This window comes from Gobio gobio, assembly GCF_949357685.1.
Source record: "Gobio gobio genome assembly, chromosome: 1".
Taxonomy (NCBI): Eukaryota; Metazoa; Chordata; class Actinopteri; order Cypriniformes; family Gobionidae; genus Gobio; species Gobio gobio.
The window spans coordinates 58,694,561-58,722,332 of record NC_137097.1 but is presented as its reverse complement, the minus strand read 5'-3'; the positions used below and the strand labels follow the sequence as shown (position 1 = coordinate 58,722,332).

General features: G+C 47.2%; 1 protein-coding gene across 1 annotated transcript in view; it reads right to left on the bottom strand.

The window, feature by feature from the left end:
* Window positions 1-237: 237 nt before the first annotated feature.
* cacna1ha (calcium channel, voltage-dependent, T type, alpha 1H subunit a) overlaps window positions 238-27,772 on the bottom strand; it is a 140,818-nt gene continuing 113,283 nt past the window's right edge. Inside the window, exons 26-35 of the mRNA XM_079823823.1 lie at window positions 25,446-25,597; window positions 25,061-25,170; window positions 22,170-22,303; window positions 21,995-22,065; window positions 14,164-14,242; window positions 13,464-13,585; window positions 13,080-13,364; window positions 3,921-4,089; window positions 3,666-3,820; window positions 238-3,393 (exon numbers count right to left, since the gene is read on the bottom strand). Coding sequence (XP_079679949.1) covers window positions 2,401-3,393; window positions 3,666-3,820; window positions 3,921-4,089; window positions 13,080-13,364; window positions 13,464-13,585; window positions 14,164-14,242; window positions 21,995-22,065; window positions 22,170-22,303; window positions 25,061-25,170; window positions 25,446-25,597 — 2,270 coding nt within the window. The 3' untranslated portion in view covers window positions 238-2,400. The remainder of the gene's footprint in view (window positions 3,394-3,665; window positions 3,821-3,920; window positions 4,090-13,079; window positions 13,365-13,463; window positions 13,586-14,163; window positions 14,243-21,994; window positions 22,066-22,169; window positions 22,304-25,060; window positions 25,171-25,445; window positions 25,598-27,772) is intronic.

The window sequence follows — 27,772 nt, the reverse complement described above, 5'->3', positions numbered from 1 at the left end:
TTTTTACGGTCTATGGTTCAAACAGTTAACTATTTTAAGGCTGCTAGGTCTGAACTGGCTCTGCTTCTCCCTGTCTATGTGTGTTTGTCCGTTGTGATGGACAAAAGACATTTGTCTGAAAACAATTTTTGTGTATGCTTTAATACATTACAATTATAATTATTAATTATAATTAAAATAATATAGAACTGTCTATATAAATTTAAAAAACAAAATACACATCTTCCTTTTGCTATAAAATATTTATGTGATTACAGGGAATATCCCTCAGATTAGTTGTGGTCATTACACAATACAAGGTAATACAATGTAGAAATACAATTCTATAGCTTTTCAAACACTCTTTCAAACACATTCTTTGCTTTATCAACCAAGCCATATCAAATCCAAAAAAATAAATCAAACTTATTGCAGACAGTTTATGTAAATAAACAAGTCCCATTGCAATAACAGAAGAGAGAGAGAAAAAAAAAGAGGAATTACTGTCATCATGAAAGCTTGAGGAAAATGCTTTGATTATTTATTGAAGGGTTAAGGACATTTGGCTGCTTGATGGCAAAAGCTCAAGTAAAAAAAAAAAAAAACAGCGGATAATGTCCACATGCCCAAAGTGATTAAAGCACTTTAAGCAATTATATACTACTCCATCCATACAGATCTATCATTTATTCAATAGCAATTAAAAAACTCTCTTGCAAAAAATGTGGATCTAGTACCGCAAGATGCAAGAAACACTGCACACATTAGTCTCAAAGCCCAATATTAAACTGATGTCAGAGTACATACTTTTATCAATGATTTTTGCTTACAACTAAACCTCTTGCACCCATCTCATCATAAAATATTGCATTAGACAACAAATGGGTTTACTCAGTTCTACAAAGAGGAATACCTTGTAATTACATCTCAGTGCAATTAGATAAATCTACAAATGAAAAATATCTGAAAATCGAAATATCAAAACCTTCAAAAAAACACTCAGATGTGTATATTTCTAAACCTCTTCGTAACATGCAACGGATTTTCCTCCTTCATCTTTTGAGGAGAATCAGAAATGAAGGAAAATAGTAAATTAGCACAGCACAAAAGCTGCATCGACTACTTTAAATCTCAGGTGACACTGGACATGTGAGTTAAAGAGCAGGATCTGCAGGCGTCATTTACCTGTGAATTTCCAAAAAACATCATGGCTTAGTTGAACTATACAAAAATCACATTAACCCCTTCTAAAAAAAAATCAAAACATACCTTTGTGTTCCTTTCATAAAACATTTGTCTCATCGTTGCACAAGGGCACAAACCCATTTCAAAGCAGAAGCGATCAAACAATAGATCAGACGTGTACTGGTGTACACTCCCTTAGTCTTCTGCTTTGATAGTTATAAAGTTTGAACATCAGGAGAAACAAAACGAGCTTACATTTACATTTGAATTACGGTGTCCTTCACATGCAACTTGTGCCACCGCCAAGGGCAACAAAACGTTAAGATAGGATGTTGTGGTTAAATTAGGTTATAATGTAGAGTGTAGCAGAAATTGTAATATACATTTAGAGATGAACCTGAGTATGGTAAAGGGTTGTATATGTGAGATGCACGTTACTGGCTATGTTTGTGTTAAAGGTGAGTAACCTAACTGGGTAAAGTTACAGAAACATGTATAGTGTATTGCACTCAGGCTACAGATCATTTGTAGTTTGGTTCTCATTGGATCTATGTAACACCATGACACACCCCTCAATAGAAAAATAAAAATCATCTCAATATCAGTAGGCCTAAACAGACTAGAATTGATCCCACAGCTATTCGAAAAAAAAAAAAAAAAAAAAAAAACCTTGTACATTCACAAGAAGACAACAGAGGACAATTCAAATTGATATGTGCAAAAACACTATAGATCTCTATAAAAAATATGTGCATATGAATAGAGTTTGTTTCTCCACTAATACAATATGTTCTCTATTTACACATTATGAGTCAATAAAGTACATAACTTGTACAGTTCTTATTAGTCTTTTAATCTGTATACTCTGTCTTTACAGAAAACATTAGCAATGCTCATGACAAAGAGAGGAAAGACTGACAAATATGATACAAATGATACATAACACTACACATCCTGAACTCAAATCAATGTGATTGAGCACTGGGACTAAAATAAGAACCAGAGTTCCATTTGGAAACCTGAAATTGCATATCCCATGTTCAACACCCTTCCTGATTACAGTCAGATCAAACGTTGTTCCCACTCTTGGATCGGCTGCCATTTCTGGCTGGCTTTCATGATGATATTACATTTGAAAAAGAAAACTTTGGCTACAGAAAGAGGTCAACATCCCCCATTCAACTTGTTGCTGCACCCTCAAGTGCGAATGGTACAATTTGGCTAAGCCGATGTCCCTCATTGGGCTGTCCTGTTTACAGAGCTGAAGTCTGTGGATTCTTCAAATCTGCTATCAAAGGGGGCTGGCTGTGTGCTTTCACACAGAATGCCTGCCAGACTGCCCATCGGGGCAGGGTGCGGCAGGGACAGATACTCGGCACAGTGAGAGGGGTGCCGCTCTACTTTGATGAGCGGCTGGGTTGACAGCTGGTTCTCCGGCAAATCCATCGAGTCCCGCTGCAGGGCCAGGTCATAGGATGGCGTCCTCCTCCGCAGTAACGTGCTGCTCTCTGACAGCTTTTTCATGGATGCAAGCGAGGCAGGGGCCTTCGTTTCGAATGGAGGCTCGATGGAGATACAGGGAGGGCTCATCTTTTTCTTCCGGGGAATGTGCAATGACTGCCCGCGCATCGGAACGTGCCTCTTTTCGCTGAGTTCTTGACCAAACAGCCCATTATCTCCTGAAGAGCAAATCTCAATTGAGTGCCTCCGATGGTCATCGGTACCGTAGGGTTTTTCCAGAAAACCCTCAGTGTCCACACTGAAGCACTTCTTCGGGTCTTTGACACTTAACTCGCCCAAGTTGGCAGCACTGCTGCAGTTCTTCACGAGGATGGGAGGCAACGTCCCTGAGGTGGCGTAAGGAGACAGGGAGTGACTCCGTGCTTCTGCCTGGACCCCTGCCCACAGCCGTGCTGTACTGTTGATGTGGCGGACCTCCTCGTCGGTCGGATCAGCGGAGTCAAACATGGAGCCACTGGGGCTGGTGCTTCTGCTGCTGCTGCTTGCCAGGCTTGGAGATCGAGAAGGGATGTTGTGCTGGCTAAGGGGCTGCTGGAAGGTGCGGACACTGGATGCATGTCCATGTGGGGGCAGCAAGGGTGACCCCTGAGGGATGCTGGGGCCGGTGATTCGAGGAACATGCAGCTTGAAACTGCCTGTAGTTATCCCTGCCTGTCTTTCAAGATTGTCGAAAGTTTGCACATCGATGGAGTCATTTTTAATAGCCACCTGAAAGAATAAAAACATAGGACAGAGTGAACATGTAGCCTGCAATCACTGCACAACAGTAAAGTACTTAAAAGTGGGGTAAGCGATATTTGAAAATGCTGGTGATCAGGGTTTGAGACCGACTCGGAGCAGGGCGGATAGAATTGGAGGGTGAGCAATGAAGAGAGGGGTGTGTTTGTTTGGGTAGATTTCAAATATCAACAATGTTCAGCAACGACTTTGAGAAATATCGCTTACCCAACCTTTGACCGATGGGACATGCAAGAGTATACCTGTCTGCGTAAAGTCCTGCCTATGCTGTGGGTTGGAGAGGAAATGGGAGGGGGAATCTTGGGGAGGCAGCTGAATTGAGAATGGGGAGGAACACCAGGGACCTGGAGCAGGGAACGGCTTTCGCATGGCTGGGAGTGGACTGAGGTAATGGAGCCTATGGAAAAGGTTAATGAAGACTTTTCTTAAGTTTTTGTTCTTTTGTCTTTAGTCAATATTTATTAATGCACAAGGTCATGTATTCTGGGTCTTTATACCTAATTCAAGATACCCTTGACTGGTCTCCACTTCTTCCAGTGGATATGGAGCACTGGCTGGCCTCACAGGGCGAAACATGTAGCTGTCATTGGGCAAAGAGTGCATCCTTGACACTGACATTTTCCGTGGAGAGAGCAAATTCTCCTGTGTCCTTTGCATCCCCTCATCCTGCGGAAGAGAAATGTATTACTCTGCTTTTGCCCTCACATAAACTCACAAACATCTAGAGCCAAGCTTGCCAGGTTCATTCACCAGCTCACTGCAGTTGACAAAGCAAATATACTCCTTGCCAGAGCAGCCCATGAGGGGTAACAAATGGTTCATGGCCTCCCCGTAGAGCCTCACTTCTCACTGTCCACATCGCCTCAGCATATTTTCTTTGTATTGTGACAACTCAGCACCCAATAAAACACAAATGCAATTCTGTTGCCTGCAGCTAACTCAGGCTGTTCCTTATAGAGTTAATGGTGCACAGTAAGTGCAAAACTAAACTAAACAAACAAAAACAAATGGGACAAGTTTTGTATACTATTACCAGTTCATTATACAAGGGGTTTTCAATATATTCTATATATTTTCATGTATAAAGAAACATATTAAGTGTGATGTTATCAAGACAATGTGTTTCCAAAGTTGCAATATTTTCTCAAATATCTAAATATTTACATTGTATTAAGATAGGGTATCTTTTTTCTACCCACTATTAAGAGTATGTAGATGTAGAAGTCTGAAGAAAAATATTTGTATTAGGCTTAAATAATATTGTGATGGCTAAGGTCATACCTAAAATAATAAATAATTTAAATGTTTATAAGTTAAAAAAAAAAGTTGCTTTTCTTTTTGTTTTTAAATTAGTATTAATTTATATTATTTTCTTGATGTTATTTCCCCAAATATTTGTATACTGTTATTGGAGGCGGTACAATATCCCTTTATGTGCATTAAAGGTGAAGACCGATAGTCTAATAATTCTAATAAGTGCATGCTAGTGACTAAATAAAAGAAGAACCATACAGCGGTATGGGTTCTTAATCTTTATTCAATGTTTGTTTTTGTGCTATTGTGTTTCTCACTTGTGGTTCTGTCAGGATCCATGACTGCAGCATTCATATTTCTTGTCGGAAATCATGGGAAATTTAGGTTTTGGGATTAGATTTGTGTAAAAGGGTTGTTTGTTAATTTGAATGTCTGTTACAGTATACAATTTTTTTTAAGATGAGTCATTTTCATTCCCTTTCGTTCAGTCACTACGACGTACGTTAGTGACTAACGAATGGGGTTTCGCTTAGAAGCCAATCATCTTCATCGTATTCAACAGCGCCCAATGGCAGTGCCAATGCCATGGGCATGCGGAATTTGCATGCGTAACTCCGCCCCACCTCGTGGGTATATAAGGAAGTACGCTGCGAACATCGCATTATGTTTCTGCTTTGGAGCCAAGAGGATCTCTTCACTCCTACAAGCCTGATCTGAGTCATCGACAGCTTTCGAGACGAGCAGCTTTCCAGAGGCGTTGGTGTTACGGCGCGTTCCAGTGATCATCATACTGCCTGCCTGCTGATCTGCGCAGTGGTCCGCTAGACAGCTGGTGTGTGGTCCCTGGGCGCTTCGGCGTTCTCTGCGAGGCTTCCTCTCATAAAAGAGCTTACACGTGACGCGTCCTTTTCAGGATGTCTCGTCCGTGTACTTCTGGGTGTGGTCGGTTGCTTTCCTCTTCTGATGGGCACGAACACTGTCTGATATGTTTGGGCTTTCAGCATGCTCAGACAGCGTTCGCGGATGAGTCATGTTCTCACTGCGGGAACATGACCATCGCAATGTTGCGGTCAAGACTCCATGACCTTCGTACTGAAGTGAGAGTCCCCTCTACCACACCCCGATCTACTGAGTCCCAGAGGCCCAGTACTTCGGCTGGTGGTCAGGGTGACTTGACGGTTACGGTGTGGAACAAAGCCCCGACGCTCATGCCTCGGGCCACACCCCCGTCTTGCACATTGCAACCCGCGAGTGTTCAGATGCAGATCGCGGGGCCGGCTCCGGCCCCCCCGCGCATCTCATTTGGCGCTCCAGAGGAGGATGCGATGTCGATCACCGCATCACAAGGTGGGCTCGAGTCCTCTGGAGATGATGACTCGGCTGTGCTGCCGCCCTCGGGCGTGCCAGCATTGCCCGAGTCAGATCCAGAGCTGACAGCCATGTTGTCTCGGGCAGCCGCGAGTTTAGGGATCGAGTGGAACCCTCCACCCTGTCCCGAACGCTCAAGGCTCGACGATTGGTTTTTGGGGGCTCGCGCTGACACCCGTCAGTCCTTGCCCTCAATACCTTTCTTTCCCGAGCTGCATGAGGAACTCACGCGGTCCTGGAAGTCCCCGTTGTCTTCTCGTGACCGTTCGGTGACTTCCTCCGCCTTCTCCGTCCTCGATGGGGCGGCAGCTAAAGGGTACACTGGGGTCCCTCCAGTTGAACGTTCTGTTGCGATGCAACTGTGTCCTCAGAGCGCTTCAACCTGGCGTGGTGATCCTAAGCACCCCTCCAAAGCCTGTCGATTCACATCAACCTTGGTGTCGAAATCGCACAGAGCCGCGGGGCAGGCTGCCGCTTCGCTGCATGCCATGGCGATCCTCCAGGTCTACCAGGCCAGGATCCTCAAGGACATGCACGAGGGTGGAGTTGATCCGGGGCTCTTAAATGAGCTGCGTGCCGCCACCGACCTCGCTCTCCGGGCGACGAAGGTGACCGCACGCTCCCTGGGTCAAGTGATGTCCACAAATGTGGTCCAGGAGCGTCACCTGTGGCTGAACCTGGCCGATATGCGGGACACCGAGCGAACCCGGTTCCTCGATGCCCCCATATCCCAGGCCGGCCTCTTCGGCGGGGCGGTTGAGGACTTCGCCCAACAGTTCTCAATCGCCCAGAAGCAGACTGAGGCTATTAAGCACGTACTGCCCCGGCGGCCAGCTGCTGCCTCCACCCCGCCGCCGGCGCAGTCAACTCAGTCTGCTCCACGCCGAGGACGCCCTCCTAAGGCTCCCGCCCCTCCCACCCGGTCCAAGCAGCAGCCTTCACCCGGGCCGGGTCGCGGAGGAAGCCGTAGGAAGGCGTCCAAGTCCCCTCAGGCCGCCCCGCGCCCCGCTAAACGCCAGGCCAAGCGGCGCTCCTGAGACGGACGGCTCAGGGATGGGAAATTCTTTCGAGGAGATGGTAGCAGGACCACTCCTTCCCCCGGTGGAGGGCCGGGGGAGAATCCTTTGTTCAGCTGCTGGCCCCCGGGTCAGCAGCACCCTATGTTGGTCAAAGAAAGAATTAACACTCCCATCCCTGAGCCCACAGAGTCCGGTGATGACGGTGCGCGCCACCCACGGGTCCCGCCACTCGCATCCCACTCTGGTGCCAGCCTCCTGGCAGAGCAGACCCCAGTGGAACGCTGGTCCTTCCCTGGTCTCCTCTGTCAGGACGCAGCTGTCAACCGTGCCCCCGCACCGGGACGCCCCACAGCCTCCCATGTCCGGGCCGGTGACGCTGCATCGCTGCAAGCCCACACCGGGTACGTCTGTACACCGTATGACCCCGCTGGTGCAGTTTCTGGATGTCTGGCTTCAGCTTCCAGGGCTGTCCCGCTGGGTCGAGCGGACCGTCAGGCGCGGCTATGCGATTCAGTTCGCACGGGTTCCTCCCTGCTTCCAGGGAGTCCGTTCCACCATGATCGGGGCCAACGCCCCCGTCATGCGAGCGGAGATTGCCACCCTACTGGCGAAGGGTGCGATCGAACCTGTCCCTCCAGCCGAGATGAATTGCGGGTTTTACAGCCCGTACTTCATTGTACCCAAAAAGACCGGTGGGCTACGGCCAATCCTGGACCTGCGCATCCTGAACCGTTACCTTCACCGGTTTCCGTTCAAGATGTTGACAGCGAAACGCCTTTTCGAATGCGTTCGTCCACACGATTGGTTTGCAGCGATCGACCTGAAGGACGCCTACTTCCATGTCTCCATTTTGCCTCGACACAGACCGTTCCTACGGTTTGCTTTCGAGGGGCGGGCATATCAGTACGCAGTTCTACCATTCGGGCTATCTCTGTCCCCTCGCGTCTTTACGAAGATTGCCGAGGCAGCCCTTGCGCCCCTTCGGCAGCACGGGGTCCGCATCCTGAACTACCTCGACGACTGGCTCATACTGGGTCCCTCTCGAGAGCAGGTTTGCGGACACAGAGATCTGGTGCTCCATCACCTAGCCCGTCTGGGCCTTCGGGTCAACTGGGAGAAGAGCAAACTTTGCCCCGCGCAGAGGATCTCTTTTCTCGGTATGGATATCGACTCGGTCGCCATGTGCGCGCAGCTTTCGAGCGAGCGCGCGCAGTCTCTGCTGACTGCCCTTCGACAAGTCGAGGGCCAGAGTGCGGTTCCACTGAAACATTTTCAGAGGCTCCTGGGGCATATGGCATCTGCAGCCGCGGTAACGCCGCTCGGATTGCTTCATATGAGACCGCTTCAGCACTGGCTACGCGATCGAGTCCCGAGATGGGCATGGCGGTCTGGCACGCTCCGGGTACTAGTGACTCGGGCCTGCTTACAGACACTCACCCCGTGGTCGAACCTCAAGTTTCTACGGACCGGAGTGTCCTTAGAACGAGCTTCCAGGCATGTTGTTGTGACAACAGATGCATCATCCACGGGCTGGGGTGCCATGTGCAATGGACAAGCAGCCGCGGGCTCCTGGACAGGACCCCAGCGCCTTCTGCATGTCAATTGCCTCGAGTTACTGGCTGTACGGTTCGCCCTGCACCGCTTCCGAGCGTTGCTGAAGGGTCAACATGTGCTAGTCAGGACAGACAACACGGCCGTAGTAGCGTACATCAACCACCAGGGCGGTCTACGCTCCCACCGTATGTCTCAACTCGCCCGCCATCTCGTTTTGTGGAGTCAGAAGCGCCTGAGGTCCCTTCGTGCTGTCCACATCCCTGGAGACCTGAACTGTGCAGCCGACGAGCTGTCACGGTTTCAGCCTCTCCCCGGAGAGTGGAGACTCCACCCCCAGACGATCCAGCTGATATGGGAACGGTTCGGCGACGCACAGGTAGATCTGTTTGCCTCCCAGGACTCTTCCCATTGCTCCCTGTATTATTCCCTGACCGAGGGCACCCTCGGCACGGATGCACTGGCGCACAGCTGGCCGTCCGGGCTACGCAAGTATGCGTTTCCCCCAGTGAGCCTTCTTGCACGGGTACTGTGCAAGATCAGGGAGGACAAGGAGCAGGTTGTCTTGGTCGCCCCGCTTTGGCACGGCCAGACCTGGTTCCCAGAACTCTTACTCCTTGCGACAGCCCCTCCCTGGCCTATCCCTCTGAGACCAGACCTTCTGACTCAGAGACGGGGCACCTTTTGGCACCCGCGTCCAGCGTTCTGGAAGCTCCACGTGTGGCTTCTGGACGGGACACGGCAGGTTTGAGTAGCCTTCCACCTGCGGTGGTCGCTACCATCACTTCCGCTAGAGCTGAGTCTACACGACGTCTCTACGCGTTGAAGTGGAACCTCTTCGTCACATGGTGCTCTTCCCGCCAAGAAGACCCCTGGAAATGCCCGATCGGGTCCGTGCTATCGTTTCTCCAGGAGGGGGTGGAGCGAAGGCTGTCTCCCTCCACCCTGAAAGTGTACGTGGCCGCAATATCTGCCTACCACGATCTCCTGGGAGACAAAAAGGTAAGTCAGCACGACCTGGTCATCAGGTTCCTGAGGGGAGCGAGGAGACTGAATCCTCCTCGCTCTCCTCTCGTTCCCTCTTGGGACCTCTCAGTAGTCTTAAGTGCTCTGCAGAGGCCTCCCTTTGAGCCTTTGCGGTCGGCCGAGATTAAGTTCTTGTCTATGAAGACGGCTCTGCTGACCGCATTGGCCTCGCTTAAGAGGGTCGGGGACCTGCAAGCATTTTCGGTTGACGAAGCGTGCCTTGAGTTCGGGCCGGCTAACTCTCACGTGATCCTGAGACCCCGGCCCGGATATGTGCCCAAGGTTCCTACCACTCCGTTCCGAGATCAGGTGGTGAACCTGCAAGCGCTGCCTTTGGAGGAGGCAGACCCAGCCTTGGCATTGCTCTGTCCAGTACACGCTCTCCGCGCCTACGTAGACATGACGCAGTGTTTCAGGACCTCAGACCAGCTCTTTGTCTGTTATGGTGGAGAGCGGAAGGGAAGTGCTCTCTCAAAGCAGAGGTTGTCTCACTGGGTGGTGGACACCATTGTTTTGGCTTACCAGCAGCAAGGTCGACCATGTCCCCTTGGTGTGAGGGCACACTCCACCCGGAGTGTGGCCTCCTCTTGGGCTCTAGCGCATGGCGCCTCGCTAACAGACATCTGCAGAGCTGCAGGCTGGGCGACACCCAACACATTCGCCAGATTCTACAATCTCCGAGTGGAGCCAGTGTCCGACTTTGTACTCGCCCCCCCGAGGGGCCGGTAATGGACCACGCTCAGGTGTCTTCGCTTGCTCGCCATTCCACTCCCATGACTGGATACGTGCGATATTTTCCTCAGGTGAGCTCCCCGAGAGCCCTGAGCTCCTCCAGCACTGTCGACGCCGACATCAGTTCAGTCTGCCCTTTCGAGCCCAGACCCTCATGTCCGGCCAGGTGCTCCGTGTGCATGGTTCCCCTCTGGCGACCCCCACACGAGTATTCCCACCGTAAGCCTCCTCAGTGAGCAGGTGTCTTTCCCTTGGCAAGTCCCTGCCACCCCTAGGGTTAAAAATCCACCTTCGGCTGGTACCCTAGAGATCTTCCATATGCAACCCTCAGCGGGTCATATGTGTATTCTCTAAGTCCTCCCTACGGTAGGCATCTTGGCATTCCCTCACTGGGATATGCTTCCCAGTGTACCTTGGTAATCCTGTGATAAGTGGGAGTCCTAGGGCCTTAAGTGGCGGGATCTCACACTTACGCAGGGCACTGGATGACAGCTGAGTGGCGCTGTTCTACAGGTTCCCCCATTCGTTAGTCACTAACGTACGTCGTAGTGACTGAACGAAAGGGAACGTCCGGTTACGTATGTAACCCTCGTTCCCTGAGGAGGGAACGGAGACGTACGTTTCCTTAGCCACGTCAGCTGTGCTGCCTGGAACGCGAGGAGTTCAGTCTTGGCTCCTGCAGCAGTAACATAATGCGATGTTCGCAGCGTACTTCCTTATATACCCACGAGGTGGGGCGGAGTTACGCATGCAAATTCCGCATGCCCATGGCATTGGCACTGCCATTGGGCGCTGTTGAATACGATGAAGATGATTGGCTTCTAAGCGAAACCCCATTCGTTAGTCACTAACGTACGTCTCCGTTCCCTCCTCAGGGAACGAGGGTTACATACGTAACCGGACGTTATTGCTTTATGGAAAATCTGAGGAAATATACAGTATATACAGGGCTGGGTATCGATTCAGATGTTCCAATTCGATTCGATTTCGATTTGCAAGCTCTCAAATCGATTGGATTTCGATTCTCGATTCGATGTATTTTATACAATTTTGTTTTTATGGATATTTTGATATATTTATTATAAAACATAAAAAGGATATCGGATGATTTTCAGCAATTTTCAGTACACAACAAGCTTTTCTTGCGATTTTGCCCACCTTCATGTGTGCAGTTACTTTTCATACATGAGAAGCATATTCATACCAGAGCCATAGAGAGAGAGAGTTGCGACAACTCCATAGACTCCAATGGAACGGTTTTTTTTACAGCAATGGCGGCTCGCGGAGACTCTCAATAGTTCCCGGAAGTAGCAGCCGCGCCATAGAGTTACAGCAGAACAGACCGTGTGTGATGCACTTTTAAAAGGTAAGACGTTTAATCAGTAAGATTTTAAATGATCAGCACATTTTAATCAAAATAACTTGTACATTAAAGCCTGCTTGTGTAGATTATTCATCATTAAAAAAATATATATTTTAAAAACAACATCGCTGTAACTACATACTCATGCTACATACACATGTCGATGTGTAATAAAATTATTGAAAATCAATGCATTTATTGACTATTAATTACCAAAAAGCGCAGTTCTGTCACTGTGACTATCAATTTGAATTGCCCGTCAAAGCACTTCCTGGAACTATTCGAGGTCTACATGAATCACGTGACTATCAAGCGTTTTGAACTTCCGTTGTCGCAACTCTCTCTCTCTATGGCTCTGATTCATACCTGGACACAAGTAGTTGCCGAGGTAACGAACAACAATACCTTAATGTGCTGACTTATGACTTATGTGGACTAACTTATGTGGAGGAAAATATAAGCTATTAGGTTTGAATTATTGGTCCTGCGCTGTCAATTGACTCAGTTGATTTGAATATGTCTATAACGTACGTTCTTATAAGTGAACGCTCAAGTTTAATACAATGCTCATAATGCAAGGAAATAAATCGATTCGTGGCCTTTGAGAATCGATTTTGAATCGACCACATTTAAAAAAAAGAAGATTTATCGTAAAAAAACACAATTATTTTTTGCCCAGCCCTATATATATATTTGCTCTGTTTTGTTCATTTGTTCATCTGGATTTTTGCTGCTGAGTTAGTTCTGGTGAGGGATCCCTGGAGAAAAAAATGGTAAAGAAATGCTACATACTTTGTAGTGATGTTATCGTGGCATAATAATCTGTGTGGTTGTAAAATGTATCAGCTGTATGAATTGAAATTGAATTAAGCTATACCTGTGGAATCGTTCACAGACAGCATAACAGAATTCAACTAATAAAGATTTTAATCGCTGGCAAACAATAGGATGTATTTGCAGATTCCACTGCCACTTTATCTAATGCTCCAAGTGAGAAACAGCTTCAGACGATTCAGTGCGTGCAGGGAACTGAACAAATAATAAAAATTGATATGTGAACCAATTTAGACAGTTTATGAATGGGGCATTGCTCATGCACCCGAAAAAAGAGACAGCATGCTTGGAATAAATTATGCATTTCTTAATATGTATTGCATTAAAATTAAGTAACGAGAGGAATGTCGCTCAGGGTAACGAAATTAAATTAGTTTTTTTTTTGTAAAAAAATACTTGAGTAAAAGTACCCACATTTAAATCTACTCTTAAAAGAAAGAAAACATTTTCAACAAAAAATAATTACTCAAGTAAATGTAACAAAGTAAACATACTTCATTACTACCCACCTCTGCACAAGTTTCCCTGCCTTCAGGCCCTGAAGAACTCCCTGCTGAGACGTTGCTGAGACGCCGAGCCATTTTCATTTTCATCTCCATCTCAATCTCAGCATCCATTTCCGCATCTTCTTTAGCCTCCTTATTGCTCTCCTCCAGGTGTTTCATCAATACGGCCACCACCACGTTAACCAGCACAAACTGAGCCATTAGCACAAAGGTGACAAAGTAGATGGGGGAGACCAGAGGCAGATAGGTGAAGCATTCGTCCGGATGAAGGCAATCTCGCAGAGTGTCCTGCACATATGCAATATGTTAATGACCAAACCTGCACCTGTGAAACCCTCTCAATACAGTTACAAAAGAAAAAAGAAAAAATCTTCTGCAGCGTAGTACCTTCATTATGCCACTCCAGTTATCCCCTGTCGACACTCTGAATAATGTTAAAAAGGCCATCCCAAAGTTCTCAAATGTGGCGTGTCGACTAAGTCCTTCACATGGATTGCTGTCAGTGCATTCTAGATAAAAATATTGGTAGACAATAATATAACAAGAGTCAAATACTTTTAAACATCTTATACATAAAAAGCATTATCACTGAATGCGTTGCTAAAAGTGAAGATAACCTGACAGGGTCCTCTGTATTATCATTAAAGAAGCAAATGAACCGCAGACACACCCCCAGACACGTCTGACACAATAATTAGCATTGATTTTAAAGTTGAAGGCTAATGAAAGTAATTAGAGTGCTTGCCCTTTAAGAGAAAGCATAATCCTGTCAGTTGTGTTCCAGAGGGCTCTCGCAGGGATATAAGTAGCATAGAAATGTCTCTTTGAGCCTAGAGGCTATCTCACAAAAATGCTACCATTGCAGAAGCAAGCTCTAAAGATCAACAGAGCTAATTTAGCTTCTTCTTCCATTATGACAGTACTGTAGTCTAAGGAGAGCTCTAACACGGAGAGAAACATTCCCATGGGGGCCAAATTGAAGCATTTCTGACCTAAAAATGAGAGTGGCAGCTAAGGTAGAGCAAAGCCGCTAAAACTGTGAAATGCAGAGCTCAGTATGAACAGTGGGCAGGATTGCAGCACTGACCTAGTTTCCCAAAAAGCTCCACGCCAAGTGCCGCATAAATGAAGAAGAGGAGCATAAACAGCAAGCCCAGATTTCCCACCTAAAGAGAGGAAGTGCATTATCACAGTATGTTATTAAACAATCAATCATGGGGAGTAGAATTGTGTTATAGATACTTTATCTCCAACTTTAACTCGATGTCTTACATATCCACACTGTACAGTGCATTTAAATCTCTCTAAAGTAAAATCACACATACACACAACAGCATACTTAATACATAAAAAATATTCTGTCTCTGATATAAACTGTATATATATGTATATACAGTGGCAAGAAGATGTGAACCACTTGCAGAATCTGTGAAAATGTGAATAATTTTAACTAAATAAAAGAGATTATAAAAAATGCATGTTATTTTTAATTTAGTAATGTTCCGAACGTATAGTCCAAAAGACAAAAAAATTGCTGAATTTATTAAAATAACCCCCGTTCAAAAGTTTATGAACCATTAATTCCTAATACTGTGTGTCGTTCCCTGGATGATCCACGGCTGTTTTTTTGTTTTGTGATGGTTGTTCATGAGTTCCGTGTTTGTCCTGAGCAGTTAAACTGCCGAATGTTCTTCAGAAAAATCCTCCAGGTCCTGCGCATTCTTCAGTTTTTCAGCATCTTTTGCATATTTGAACCCTCTCCAGCAGGGACTGTATGATATTGAGATCCATCTTTTCACACTGAGGACAATTGAGGGACTCAAACACAACTAATAAAAAAGGGTCAAACATTCACTGATGCTCCAGAAGGAAACACAAACACAAACACAAACTTTTGAACAGGATGAAGATGTCCACATTTTTCTTATTTTGTTTAAATATATATATTTTTCATTTAGTTCTGCCCTTCAGAAGCAACAGAAGATACTTGCATGTTTCCCAGAAGACGAATTGAGTACAATTTACCTTGATCTTCAAATTCAATACGTTTTCAATAAGGCTCTTAATGCATCGTGTTTCCTTCAGGAGCATCAGTGAATGTTTCAACCTTTTTTAGTAGTTGTGTTTGAGTCCCTCAATTGTCCTCAGTGTGAAAAGATGGATTTCAAAATCATAGCCATTGCTGGAGAGGGTTCAAATATGCTAAAGATGCTGGAAAACGTCTCGGTTACGGATGTAACCCTCGTTCCCTGAGGAGGGAACGGAGACGTAACGTTAGTGACTAACGAATGGGGGTTTCGCTTAGAAGCCTATCAACTTCGAGTTTTGAGAAAACGCCCAATGGCGTGCCAATGCCATGGGGCATGCGGAATTTGCATACGTAGCTCCGCCTCACTGCGTGAGTATATAAGGAAGTACGAGGCAATATCGCATTATGTTACCTGCTTGAGGAGCCAAGACTGAACTCCTGCGTTCCAGGCAACACAGCTGATGTGGCAAGGGGACGTTACGTCTCCGTTCCCTCCTCAGGGAACGAGGGTTACATCCGTAACCGAGACGTTCCCTTTCGTTCAGTCACTACGACGTAACGTTAGTGACTAACGAATGGGGGTCCCAATATAATCCCGCCACTCAGCCGTCTTCCAGCGCCCTGCGTAAGTGTGAGTTCCCTGTCGTAAGACTAGTACGGACGAAGGACTCCCACTTAACACAGGATTACCAAGGTACACTGGGAAGCATATCCCAGTGAGGGAATGCCAAGATGCCTACCCGTGGGGAGGACTTAAGAGACACATATGACCCGGAGAGGGCTGCATATGGAAGATCTCTAGGGTACCAGCCGAAGGTGGATTTTTAACCCTAGGGGTGGCGGGGACACGCCAAGGGAAGAAACCCGCTCACTGCGGAGACTTACGGTGAAATACACATGTGGGGGTCGCCGGAGGGAACCATGCACATGGGGCACCTGGCCGGACATGAGGGTCTGGGCTCGAGAGGGCAGACTGAACTGATGTCGGCGTCGACAGTGCTGGAGGAGCTCAGGGCTCTCGGGGAGCTCACCTGAGGAAAATATCGCACGTATCCAGTCCGTGGAGTGGAGTGGCGAGCAAGCGAAGACACCTGAGCCTGGCCCATCACCGGCCCCTCGGGGGGGCGAGTACATAGTCGGACACTGGCTCCACTCGGAGATTGTAGAATCTGGCGAATGTGTTGGGTGTCGCCCAGCCTGCAGCTCTGCAGATGTCTGCTAGCGAGGCGCCATGCGCTAGAGCCCAAGAGGAAGCCACACTCCGGGTGGAGTGTGCCCTCACACCAAGGGGACATGGTCGGCCTTGCTGCTGGTAAGCCAAAGCAATGGTGTCCACTATCCAGTGAGACAGCCTTTGCTTTGAGAGAGCACTTCCCTTCCGCTCTCCACCATAACAGACAAAGAGCTGGTCTGAGGTCCTGAAACACTGCGTCATGTCTACGTAGGCGCGGAGAGCGCGTACTGGACAGAGCAATGCCAAGGCTGGGTCTGCCTCCTCCAAAGGCAGCGCTTGCAGGTTCACCACCTGGTCCTTGAACGGAGTGGTGGGAACCTTGGGCACATATCCAGGCCGGGGTCTCAGGATCACGTGAGAGTTAGCCGGCCCGAACTCCAGGCATGCTTCGTCAACCGAAAATGCCTGCAGGTCCCCGACCCTCTTGACTGAGGCCAATGCGGTCAGCAGAGCCGTCTTCATAGACAGAAACTTAATATCGACCGACCGCAAAGGCTCAAAGGGAGGTCTCTGCAGAGCAGTTAGTACTACTGCGAGGTCCCAAGAGGGTACGAGAGGAGAGCGAGGAGGATTCAGTCTCCTAGCTCCCCTCAGGAACCTGATGACCAGGTCGTGCTGACTTACCTTTTTGTTCTCCAAGAGATCGTGGTGGGCAGATATTGCGGCCACATATACCTTGAGGGTGGAGGGAGACAGCCTTCGCTCCAGCCCCTCTTGGAGAAACTCAAGCACGGACCCGATCGGACATTTCCAGGGGTCTTCTTGGCGGGAAGAGCACCAGGTGACGAAGAGGTTCCACTTCAACGCATAGGCATGCCGAGTGGACTCTGCCCTAGCGGAAGTGATGGTGGCGACCACCGTAGGTGGTAGGCCACTCAAACCTGCCGGGTCCCGTCTAGGAGCCACACGTGGAGGTTCCAAAGGTCGGGACGCGGGTGCCAATGGGTGCCCCGTCTCTGAGTAAGGAGGTCCGGTCTCAGAGGAATAGGCCAGGGAGGGGCTGTCGCAAGGAGAATGAGTTCGGGGAACCAGGTCCGGCCGTGCCAGTACGGGGCGACCAAAAGGACCTGCTCCTTGTCCTCCCTGATCTTGCACAGAAGCTGTGCGAGTAGGCTCACTGGGGGAAACGCATATTTGCGTAGGCCCCGCGGCCAGCTGTGCGCCAGTGCATCCGTGCCGAGCGTGCCCTCGGTCAGGGAATAATACAGGCTGCAGTGGGAAGAGTCGTGGGAGGCAAACAGGTCTACCTGTGCGTCGCCGAACTGTTCCCAAATCAGCTGAACCGTCCGGGGATGGAGTCTCCATTCTCCCGGGAGAGGCTGAAACCGCGAGAGCTCGTCGGCTGCGTGGTTCAGGACTCCCGGAATATGGACAGCACGAAGGGACCTCAGGCGCTTCTGACTCCATAAGACGAGATGGCGGGCGAGTTGAGACATGCGGCGGGAGCGTAGACCGCCCTGGTGGTTGATGTACGCTACTACGGCCGTGTTGTCTGTCCGGACGAGCACATGTTGACCCTTCAGCAACGCTCGGAAGCGGTGCAGGGCGAACCGTACTGCCAGCAACTCGAGGCAATTGACATGCAGGAGGCGCTGGGGTCCTGTCCAGGAGCCCGCGGCTGCTTGTCCATTGCACATGGCACCCCAGCCCGTGGCAGAGGCATCCGTCGATACGAGAACATGCCTGGAAACTCGTTCTAAGGGCACACCGGCCCGTAGAAAGCTGAGGTTCGACCACGGGGTGAGTGTCTGTAAGCAGGCCCGAGTCACTTGGATCCGGAGCGTGCCAGACTGCCATGCCCATCTCGGGACTCGATCGCGAAGCCAGTGCTGAAGCGGTCTCATATGAAGCAATCCGAGCGGCGTTACCGCGGCTGCAGATGCCATATGCCCCAGGAGCCTCTGAAAAAGTTTCAGTGGAACCGCATTCTTGCTCTCGATTTGTCGGAGGCAAGTCAGCAGAGACTGCGCGCGCTCGCTCGAAAGCTGCGCGTACATGGCGACCGAGTCGATCTCCATACCGAGAAAAGAGATCCTCTGCAGAGTTTGCTCTTCTCCCAGTTGACCCGAAGGCCCAGACGGGTTAAGTGGTGGAGAACCAGATCTCTGTGTCCGCAAACCTGCTCTCGAGAGTGGCCTAGTATGAGCCAGTCGTCGAGGTAGTTCAGGATGCGGACCCCGTGCTGCCAAAGGGGCGCAAGGGCTGCCTCGGCGATCTTCGTGAAGACGCGAGGGGACAGAGATAACCCGAATGGGAGAACTGCGTACTGGTATGCCCGCCCCTCGAAAGCAAACCGTAGGAACGGTCTGTGTCGAGGAAGGATGGAGACATGGAAGTAGGCGTCCTTCAGGTCGATCGCTGCAAACCAATCGTCCGGACGAACGCATTCGAAAAGGCGTTTCGCAGTCAACATCTTGAACGGAAGCCGGTGAAGGGATCGGTTCAAGATGCGAAGGTCCAGGATTGGCCGTAACCCACCGGTTTTCTTGGGTACAATGAAGTAGGGGCTGTAGAACCCCGACCTCATTTCGGCTGGAGGGACAGGCTCGATCGCACCCTTCGCCAGTAGAGTGGCAATCTCCGCACGCATGACGGGGGCATGGGCCCCGGTCATGGTATAGCGGACTCCCCTGTAACGGGGAGGAGCCTGCGCGAACTGAATCGCGTAGCCGAGCCTGACGGTCCGGGCAACCCAGCGGGACAGCCCCGGAAGCTGAAGCCAGGCTTCCAGAGACTGCACCAACGGGGTCATACGGACAGTAGGCGTACCCCGGGTGGGGCAGCGAGGCAGCGTTACCGGCGCGGACAGGGGAGGCTGTTGGGCGTCCCCGGGTCGGAGCACGGTTAACGGCTGCGCCCTGACAGAGGAGACCAGGGAAGGACTCGCGTTCCACGGGGGTCTGCTCTGCCAGGGGGCTGGCGACAGAGAGGGACGAGAGTGGCGTGACCCGAGGGTGGCGCGCACTGCCGTCACCGATCTCTGGGGGCTCAGGGATGGGTTTGTCAGTTCTTTCTTTAACCACATTAGGGTGCTGCTGACCCGGGGGCCAGCAGCTGAACAAAAGATTCTCCCCCGGCCCTCCACCGGGGGAAGGAGCGGCCCTGCCGCCGTCTCCTGGAAAGAACTGCCCATCCCTGAGCCGTCCGCATCAGGAGCGCCGCTTAGCCTGGCGTTTCTTCGCGGGCTGCGGGGCTGGAGCGGACTGGGACGCCTTCCTGCGGCTGCCTCTGCGCGGCCCGGGTGGAGGCTGCTGCTTGGGTGGCGCAGAGGCGGAGGAAGCCGCGGGAGGACGTCCTCGGCGGCGAGCAGGCTGAGGCACCTGCGCGGGCGGTGGGGTGGAGGCAGCAGCTGACCGCCGGGGCAGGATGTATTTTATTGCCTCAGTCTGCTTCTGAGCGGCCGAGAACTGTTGGGCGAAGCTCTCGACCGCTCCGCCGAATAGCCCATCCTGTGATATGGGGGCGTCGAGGAAACGTGTTCGCTCGGCGTCGCGCATATCAGACAGGTTGAGCCATAAGTGTCTCTCCTGGACCACATTTGTGGACATCACCTGACCCAGGGAGCGTGCGGTCACCTTCGTCGCCCGGAGAGCGAGGTCGGTGGCGGCACGCAACTCATTGCTGAGCCCTGGATCAGCCCCTCTCTCGTGCATATCGCACAGCAACTTGGCTTGGTAAGCCTGAAGAGTTGCCATGGTATGCAAAGAAGCGGCGGCCTGCCCCGCAGCTATATAGGACTTCGCCACCAGAGATGACGAAAACCTACAGGCCTTGGAGGGGTGCTTTGGGTCACCACGCCAGGACGAAGCGCTCTGTGGACACAGTTGCATCGCAACAGAACGTTCGACTGGGGGGACCCCAGTGTACCCATGAGCCGCGGCTCCATCGAGAGAGGTGAAGGCGGAAGAGGCCGCCAAACGTTCACGGGAAGACAACGGGGCCTTCCAGGAACGCGCGACCTCTTCATGCACCTCGGGGAAGAAAGGTATTGGAGGAGCGGCCGGACGGGTGTCCGAACGCGCCGCCCCCAAAAACCAATCATCCAACCGCGAACGCTCGGGCTGAGGCGGAGGGTTCCACTCCAGTCCAAGCGCTGCGGCGGCCCGAGAGAGCATGGCTGTCAACTCTGGGTCCGACTCGGGCAATGCTGGGACACCCGAAGGTGGCAGCACAGCCGAATCCTCATCCTCAGATGACTCCAGCCCACCTTGTGATGCGGCGATAGACATCACTTCCTCCTCCGCCGCGCCAAACGCCACAGTCGGGACAGCAGGAGCCGGCCCCGATGTAGACGCCTGAGCGCGGGCCGGGTCAAGTGCCTGAGAGGGGGGTGTGGGCCGAGGAACTAGCGTCGGAGCTTTATTCCACACCGTCACCCTCAGATCACCCTGGTCACCAGCCAAAGTGCCGCCTCCAGAGGAGACCGCAGATTGGGGGGGGACGGAGGGGACTCTCGTTCCGGCATCAGCACGGAATTCACGGAGTCTCGATCGTAGCACTGAGATGGCCAGGTTCCCGCAGAGAGAACATGAGAAATCCACGAGCGCTGCCTGAGCGTGCTGAAAGCCCAAACACGTCACACAGCGCTCGTGCCCGTCGAAAGAAAAAAGCGATCTACCGCACCCAGAAGTGCACGGACGAAACATCCTGAAAAGGACGCGTCACGTGCAAGCTCTTTTGTGAGAGGAAACTTCACAGTCGATGCCGAAGCGCCCAGGGAAACACACACCAGCTGGATGCAGACCACTGCACAGATCAGCAGGCAGGAAGTATGCGATCACTGGAACGCGCCGTCACACCAACACCGACTGGAAAGCTGCTCGTCTCGAAGAAGCTGACAGAGTCTCAGAAGGCTGTAGGAGTGAAGAGGTAGGTACTCTTGGCTCCGAAAGCAGAAACATAATGCGATATTGCCTCGTACTTCCTTATATACTCACGCAGTGAGGCGGAGCTACGTATGCAAATTCCGCATGCCCCATGGCATTGGCACACCATTGGGCGTTTTCTCAAAACTCGAAGTTGATAGGCTTCTAAGCGAAACCCCCATTCGTTAGTCACTAACGTTACGTCGTAGTGACTGAACGAAAGGGAACTGAAGAATTTGCAGGACCTGGAGGATTTTTCTAAAGAACATTGGGCAGTTTAACTGCTCAAGACAAACAAGGGACTCAAGAACAACCATCACAAAAAAACAGCCGTGGATCATCCAGAGAACGACACACAATATTGAGAATGAATGGTTCATAAACTTTCGAATGGGTAATTTTAATGAATTCAGCTTTTTTTTTTCGTCTTGTGGACTATATGTAAAAAAAAATTATGTAAAATATCTTATTCAGGACAGTACTAAATAAAAAATAACATGCATTTTGTATGATCCCCCTTATTTAGTTAAAATTATTCACATTTTCACAGATTCTGCAAGCGGTTCACATACTTCTTCTTGCCACTGTATATATATCTCATCTACGTATAATATAATTCAAATAATAAAATAATATAAATGAAAGTATTTACATAAAAAAATTAATTCAATATAAATGTATAATAAATATTATTATAAAAAAACACATTTATATTAATTAATTATTGAATTAATTAAAAGAGGAAAAAACAAACGAATGAATGAATATAAAACCCCACAAAATTAAGTACCTGTGGTAAAGCTTGCATTACTGTGTCCAGCAGGGCTCTCATGCCTGTAGCCATCTTCAAAAGCTTCAGTACTGTTGGGCAAAAGCACAGAAAAACACATCCATTTGTAATAGACTACACAAATACATTTTGTATGGTCTATGAAAAAAAATAAGAAGCTAAAAGACTGCAGTACCTCTAGCTATCCTTAGCACCCTCATAATGCGGATGATGGTGGGGTTGATTGGCAGCGCTGCATTCATCTTGATCTCCTCCAGTGTGATGCCCATGATAGAGAGCAGGACTATGGCTAGATCCAGCTGGTTCCATCTGCCAACACATTAAAACATCATACAGTTAAAATACGACATCCAGCACTGCATGTCATTTAGCTAATCGGTGTCTGAACATTAAGCAAGCTGAGCAAACAAACCGTACACAGATTTATAAGCATATTGCAAATACAACAACATACGGATGATTGCACCTGTAACATGTGCTAATGTGAGATTAATGACAAACAACAGGGATCACGACTCCTTTTAATTTAGCATGTTTCATTTAACTGAAACAAATGATTCATCCCATTCCCTATGCATGACATCAGACGCCACATATTAAAACATGACTTAATCACACTGTCACGCTTAATTACAGAGGTGTTTTACAATGTGTTCGAGAGGTTAGTGAAGTTGTCTTGTGATAATACTGTATACATAATTCATTTTAGGATTGAAATACTTGATTAGGTGTTGTTATAACAGTTATATTTATAATATTGCCAAAAAACTGCAGATATGGATAACACAATAATCACACAAGCACTTTTGGTGCGCACACAGGTTCGATTGACGTCAGAGTTCGATTCGTTTGGATGATATGAACGCTGGTTTCCAAACTGGGGTGCGCGCCCACAAACCGTCCGAGTCCGCATAAAAAGGGTGGTCTGGGGTACGGTTCATGTAAACTCTGGTATGATTCCCTGCTCATATGAAATCATAGAAGTGAACCGCTATTGATGATTTGATTAAAAATGTGTTTGTGTGTGTTCTCACTCACTTTCATGACAAGCGGGACTGACTCACTGAAAGCAGAGAATGTGTATTTTTTTTCCTAGACTCCTGCGCTCTTTGGCAGTACATTCACGGCAGATAGATGCGAGTGCTGTTATGTGCTGATGCTTTGAAACCAAAGCCAAAACTTCAAAAACCACAACATAAAAGTGAGGTGAGTACCGTTATGCATTTTGTTGCAGGAGGGGTAAACAGCTACTGTTTTGCTGATGCAATTGTATCGCGGTTCAGACTCAAATAATATAATGAGAACACAATCCAGTGGGAGCTGGGGGAGCAATCAAATTCAGGGTTCGGAACATGTAATCGAACCAAGTGTGAAAGCACCCTTAGATTTACTTAATCCACATTTTAATCTACCACACCCTAGTTCAAGAGATCGTAAAACTAATCCATATGAATCGAGTGGTTTAGTCAAAATTTTCTGAAGAGAAACGACGGCTTTATATGATGAACAGATCTCAAGCTTGTTAAAGTCTGGTGGATTCTGATTGGTTGTCAATGCTTTTATAATTTAATCAGCTGGGAAAAAAAACGCTCTGAAAGTGATTCCAACGATATTGTTTTAGCTGGGGTGTGGACTCTGCTATTCTTTTATATTTAGAACTATATCTTTATCGTTATCTTTATAGTCATCGTTCTTGGTGTGAACGGGCCTTAATACACAAGAATGAATCTCATTGGTTCTGGCACGTCAAACGAACAAGCTTAAGCTTCTGTTTACCACAACTGATGTGTACGTCACATAATTTGTGGAATTAAAAGCCTAAATTCAATCTGTTCATCATATAAAGTGAACAAGTCTCTTTAGAAAATTTGGACTAAACCACTCAATTCATATAGATTTATTTTACAATCTTTTTATAACATTTTTTATGTGAAAAAGTTGTAGTTGAATGGACTGTCAATAGACGGGCATTAGAAAACCTTAATTTGTATTTTGAACATGAATGAAAGTCTTAGTGGTTTGGAATGACATGAGGGTCAGTAAATGATGACATATTTGTCAATTTTGGGTGAACTAACCCTTAAAGTACACATATTTTTGATAGACATTTTCTGTCTGTTCTGAGTAACAGTCAGTCTATGAATGAATATAAACATATATTTAGCTGTACACAAAGCTGATGGAGTCTTTAATTAAAGGAATAGTTCACCCAAAAATGAATTTTAATTCTAATCCTGATACTAAAGTAAATTTAAGGAGGTATATGGGGAGTCTTTTCAGTCCCCAAACCCTCCGTCCCTTATCATAGACTCTCTTTGTGCAGTGGATGAACTTGTTTTCTTAGATAACTGTAGTCATGCTGTAATTTGCAAGTGCTTAACCCAAAAAAGTTAAAGGTATAGTTCACCAAAAAAAGGAAATTCTGTCATCATTTACTCACCCTCAAGTTGTTCCAAACCTGTATGAATTTCTTTGTTCTGCTGAACACAAAAGAAGATATTTTAAAGAATGTCGGTAACCAAACCGTTGATGGACTCCATTGACTTCCATCGTATTTTTTCCCCCTATTAGTCAGCGGGGTCCATCAACTGTTTAGTTCCCCATATTCTTCAAAATATCTTCTTGTGTTCAGCCAAAAAAAGAAATTCATATAAGCTTGGAACACCTTGAGGTTGAGTAAATGATGACAGAATTTCCTTTTTTTTGTGAACTATACCTTTAACTTTTTTGGGTTAAGCACTTGCAAATTACAGCATGACTACAGTTATCTAAGAAAACAAGTTCATCCACTGCACAAAGAGAGTCTATGATAAGGGACGGAGGGTTTGGAGACTGACAAGACTCCCCAAATACCTCCTTAAATTGACTTTAGTATCAGGATAAGAATTAGAATAAGATGGCTTAGTGAAAAATAAAATGTTAATGAGAATGTAATGTATATACCGACCCTAATAAGCACTCGTGAATACTGATTTTACATCTAGAAACGTCTTCAGTACCATATAGACATCCATTGTTAAAATTATTTACAGGGTATTCACATTAGAGCCATAAAGGCAACAATACCTGTCTTTGAAGAATCTCCGAAAACCAAATGCCACAAGTTTGAGCAAAGCCTCAATTACGAAGACGATGGTGAAGGCATAGTTGCAGTATTTCAATGCCTCTTCAAGGTACTGTGGGAGAACGGAGCAATGATCTCATCAGTTTTAATGTAGTAGAATTTATAAGAAAGTAGCATATTGAGACTTAAACCACATTTAATAATGCACAAATGCCTTTGAATTTATATACATTTGCATTACATAAAAATAATAAACCAGGTGTCATTTATTTTAAAGAAGAGAATAAACACTTTCCAACAGAATAGGTTTCAAATGATGAACTTTATGCAACAGTTGCTCACTAGATCAAACAAATCAAGATGCGTTTGAAGTGTTCCCAGACTCACCTGAGGCTGATCGAAATGCTCAACAGACATAGTGACCACATTGATGCCGATGATGCAGGTGATGAAGAGATCCAGGTAGTGGTTGGTACACAGTGTGTGGATGTAGAGCCGGGCTGGAGAGTAATCTGCATAGTACGGTCTCTGCTGTGCCTCTGTTGATACAGTCACACAGACAGACAGCACAGAACAGTCAGCGCAGGGTAAATACAGATAAACCAAATCACTGATGCAGAGGCAAAAGGCACTGGGTGTGAGGGGACGACTGCTGCAGAGAGGACCAGAACTTTATCTTGCCATCACTGTGCTCTCCGTTTAGTTCTCTCATGCAGCACTTGTGCCTTCATGGGTTTCAAGCATGCTGCTTTGGTGAACATGCCGTTGTAAACATGACAGTGTGTGGGAGAACATATGAAAGGACTTCTGTGAGTAGCACCGGTGACTGGGACATATTGAGTGTTTACCAAGGAGAGCTCAGAGGTGACTGTTTATCGGTTAGTTGTACTGTGTGTGATACATTGGACATGACAACCATAAAATTGATTTGAGTTTGAATCCATCTTTCTGAGTCTGCCATGAAAGCATGTTTACAGTTAAATACCATATGCCAAGAGAGAAGCCATTTGAGCTACTGAATATCTGAGTTAAACATGCAGGTAGAGCATAACAATTACATGGAACATCTCCCCCTAGCAGATACGACACTTATGGCCACCTTGAAAGTCTTTTACAGTTACACACAGAAACAGCTCGTCTTTGAATATGATTGGATTATGGCAGGCCCATATGGAATCTGTGAATATTTCCCACATTTTCTGCTCTGAATTTGGAGAAAATCTGCTGAATTTTGCAGAATATTAAATGAGTTCATCTGAACTTACTGTATTCTTAATGATAGTTAAACGCTTTATTAGCAAATTAGCCACAATATTTAATAAATGAGCTCATAAATATACCAAGAGTGGTATATTCTAAATTTGAGGCATTCTGTGGGAGCAGATTCCATGCGAGGCTGGATGATGGACAGATCTACAGATGTTATTTGGATGTTGTATATTGGGATGTTCCTTCAACTTATGTCCCAAATGTGACCATCTTAACAAATTATACTGTGTGTATAATTGAGCAAAACATTTAGCTACATCTCACTTATGAGAATAATATTTTCCAGTTAAAATGGTCAAATTATGCAAAAGTGTGAAACTATTATTTAATTGTATTTAGGATGCATAAAATGCTAGCCATATAATTAGCCTAAACAAAGTCAAATGAATATGCCATTTTAATTAAAATATTACATTACAGAATACTACTGAATACATAATTTGCGATATGGTAAGAATTTTCAATACTTGATAACAAAAAAGGATAATATGACAAATGTGTTCTACAAGACTATTTTCTTAGTCTAAAGTCCACATGGCCAAAGTTGAAGAAACACCATGCATTCAAATATTTGCCTTCTTTTCTTTCCTACCCTGCCCACTCTGTGTTGTGAGGACTGTTTTGTGAGACGTCCTTCAATCTATCCCAGATGAATGCATTGAGGGGCTCTTTGAATAGATCCAGGGAAATAAAACTCAACTGCTATGGACTCAGCTATGAGTACTATAAGTCAAACTCACATACACGATTAATCCCCTGACTGCAGTAAAGGCTAGAGGAGCCAAGTGTGACAAACGTGGATAAAAATGCCAGCTTTTATGCTAAAGATCATTTATCAGGAAGCTTTGCCCTGGCAGGCATGGTGCTTAAACAAAGAAAGCACTTCTTCACATTTATTCGTTTTGTCACGTAAAATCATGGCCTGCATTCTCAGAGTCCTTAATGCCCACAGAAGTGAACCAGACAACACTAATAGTGCCCTCAGTGTGCCAAACTGATTAAGGCAGACAGTCAGACCATAGCCAACTAACAATTTCTGATCTGACTGGATAATACGATGTAACTTGATGGCCTTTTACATATGTTTGAGTTCAGCGCACACATCCCCCACCCCATTTCAATTATCGCCACGGAGCAACCGCCTCCTCTCACGTCATAGTTCCATGTCCTCCCTTTGAGTTTTTCAATACCCTCTGGATGCATTACTACTAGGTATTATATTTTATTTTAAATCATTCGCAGATTAATTCAATTCAATTAATTTAGCAATATTTGCTTAGAAAAGCCACCAAATGAAGACAAATCAAAGGCATGACATGACTGTGGCAGAGGAGTACATTAAAAAAAAAAAAATAGCTTTAGAAGTCAATACATTGTGAATTTTATTTCAGTGTCACTGATCATAAGTCTGTGATCACTGGCCTATGGTCCAGTTTGTCAATCTG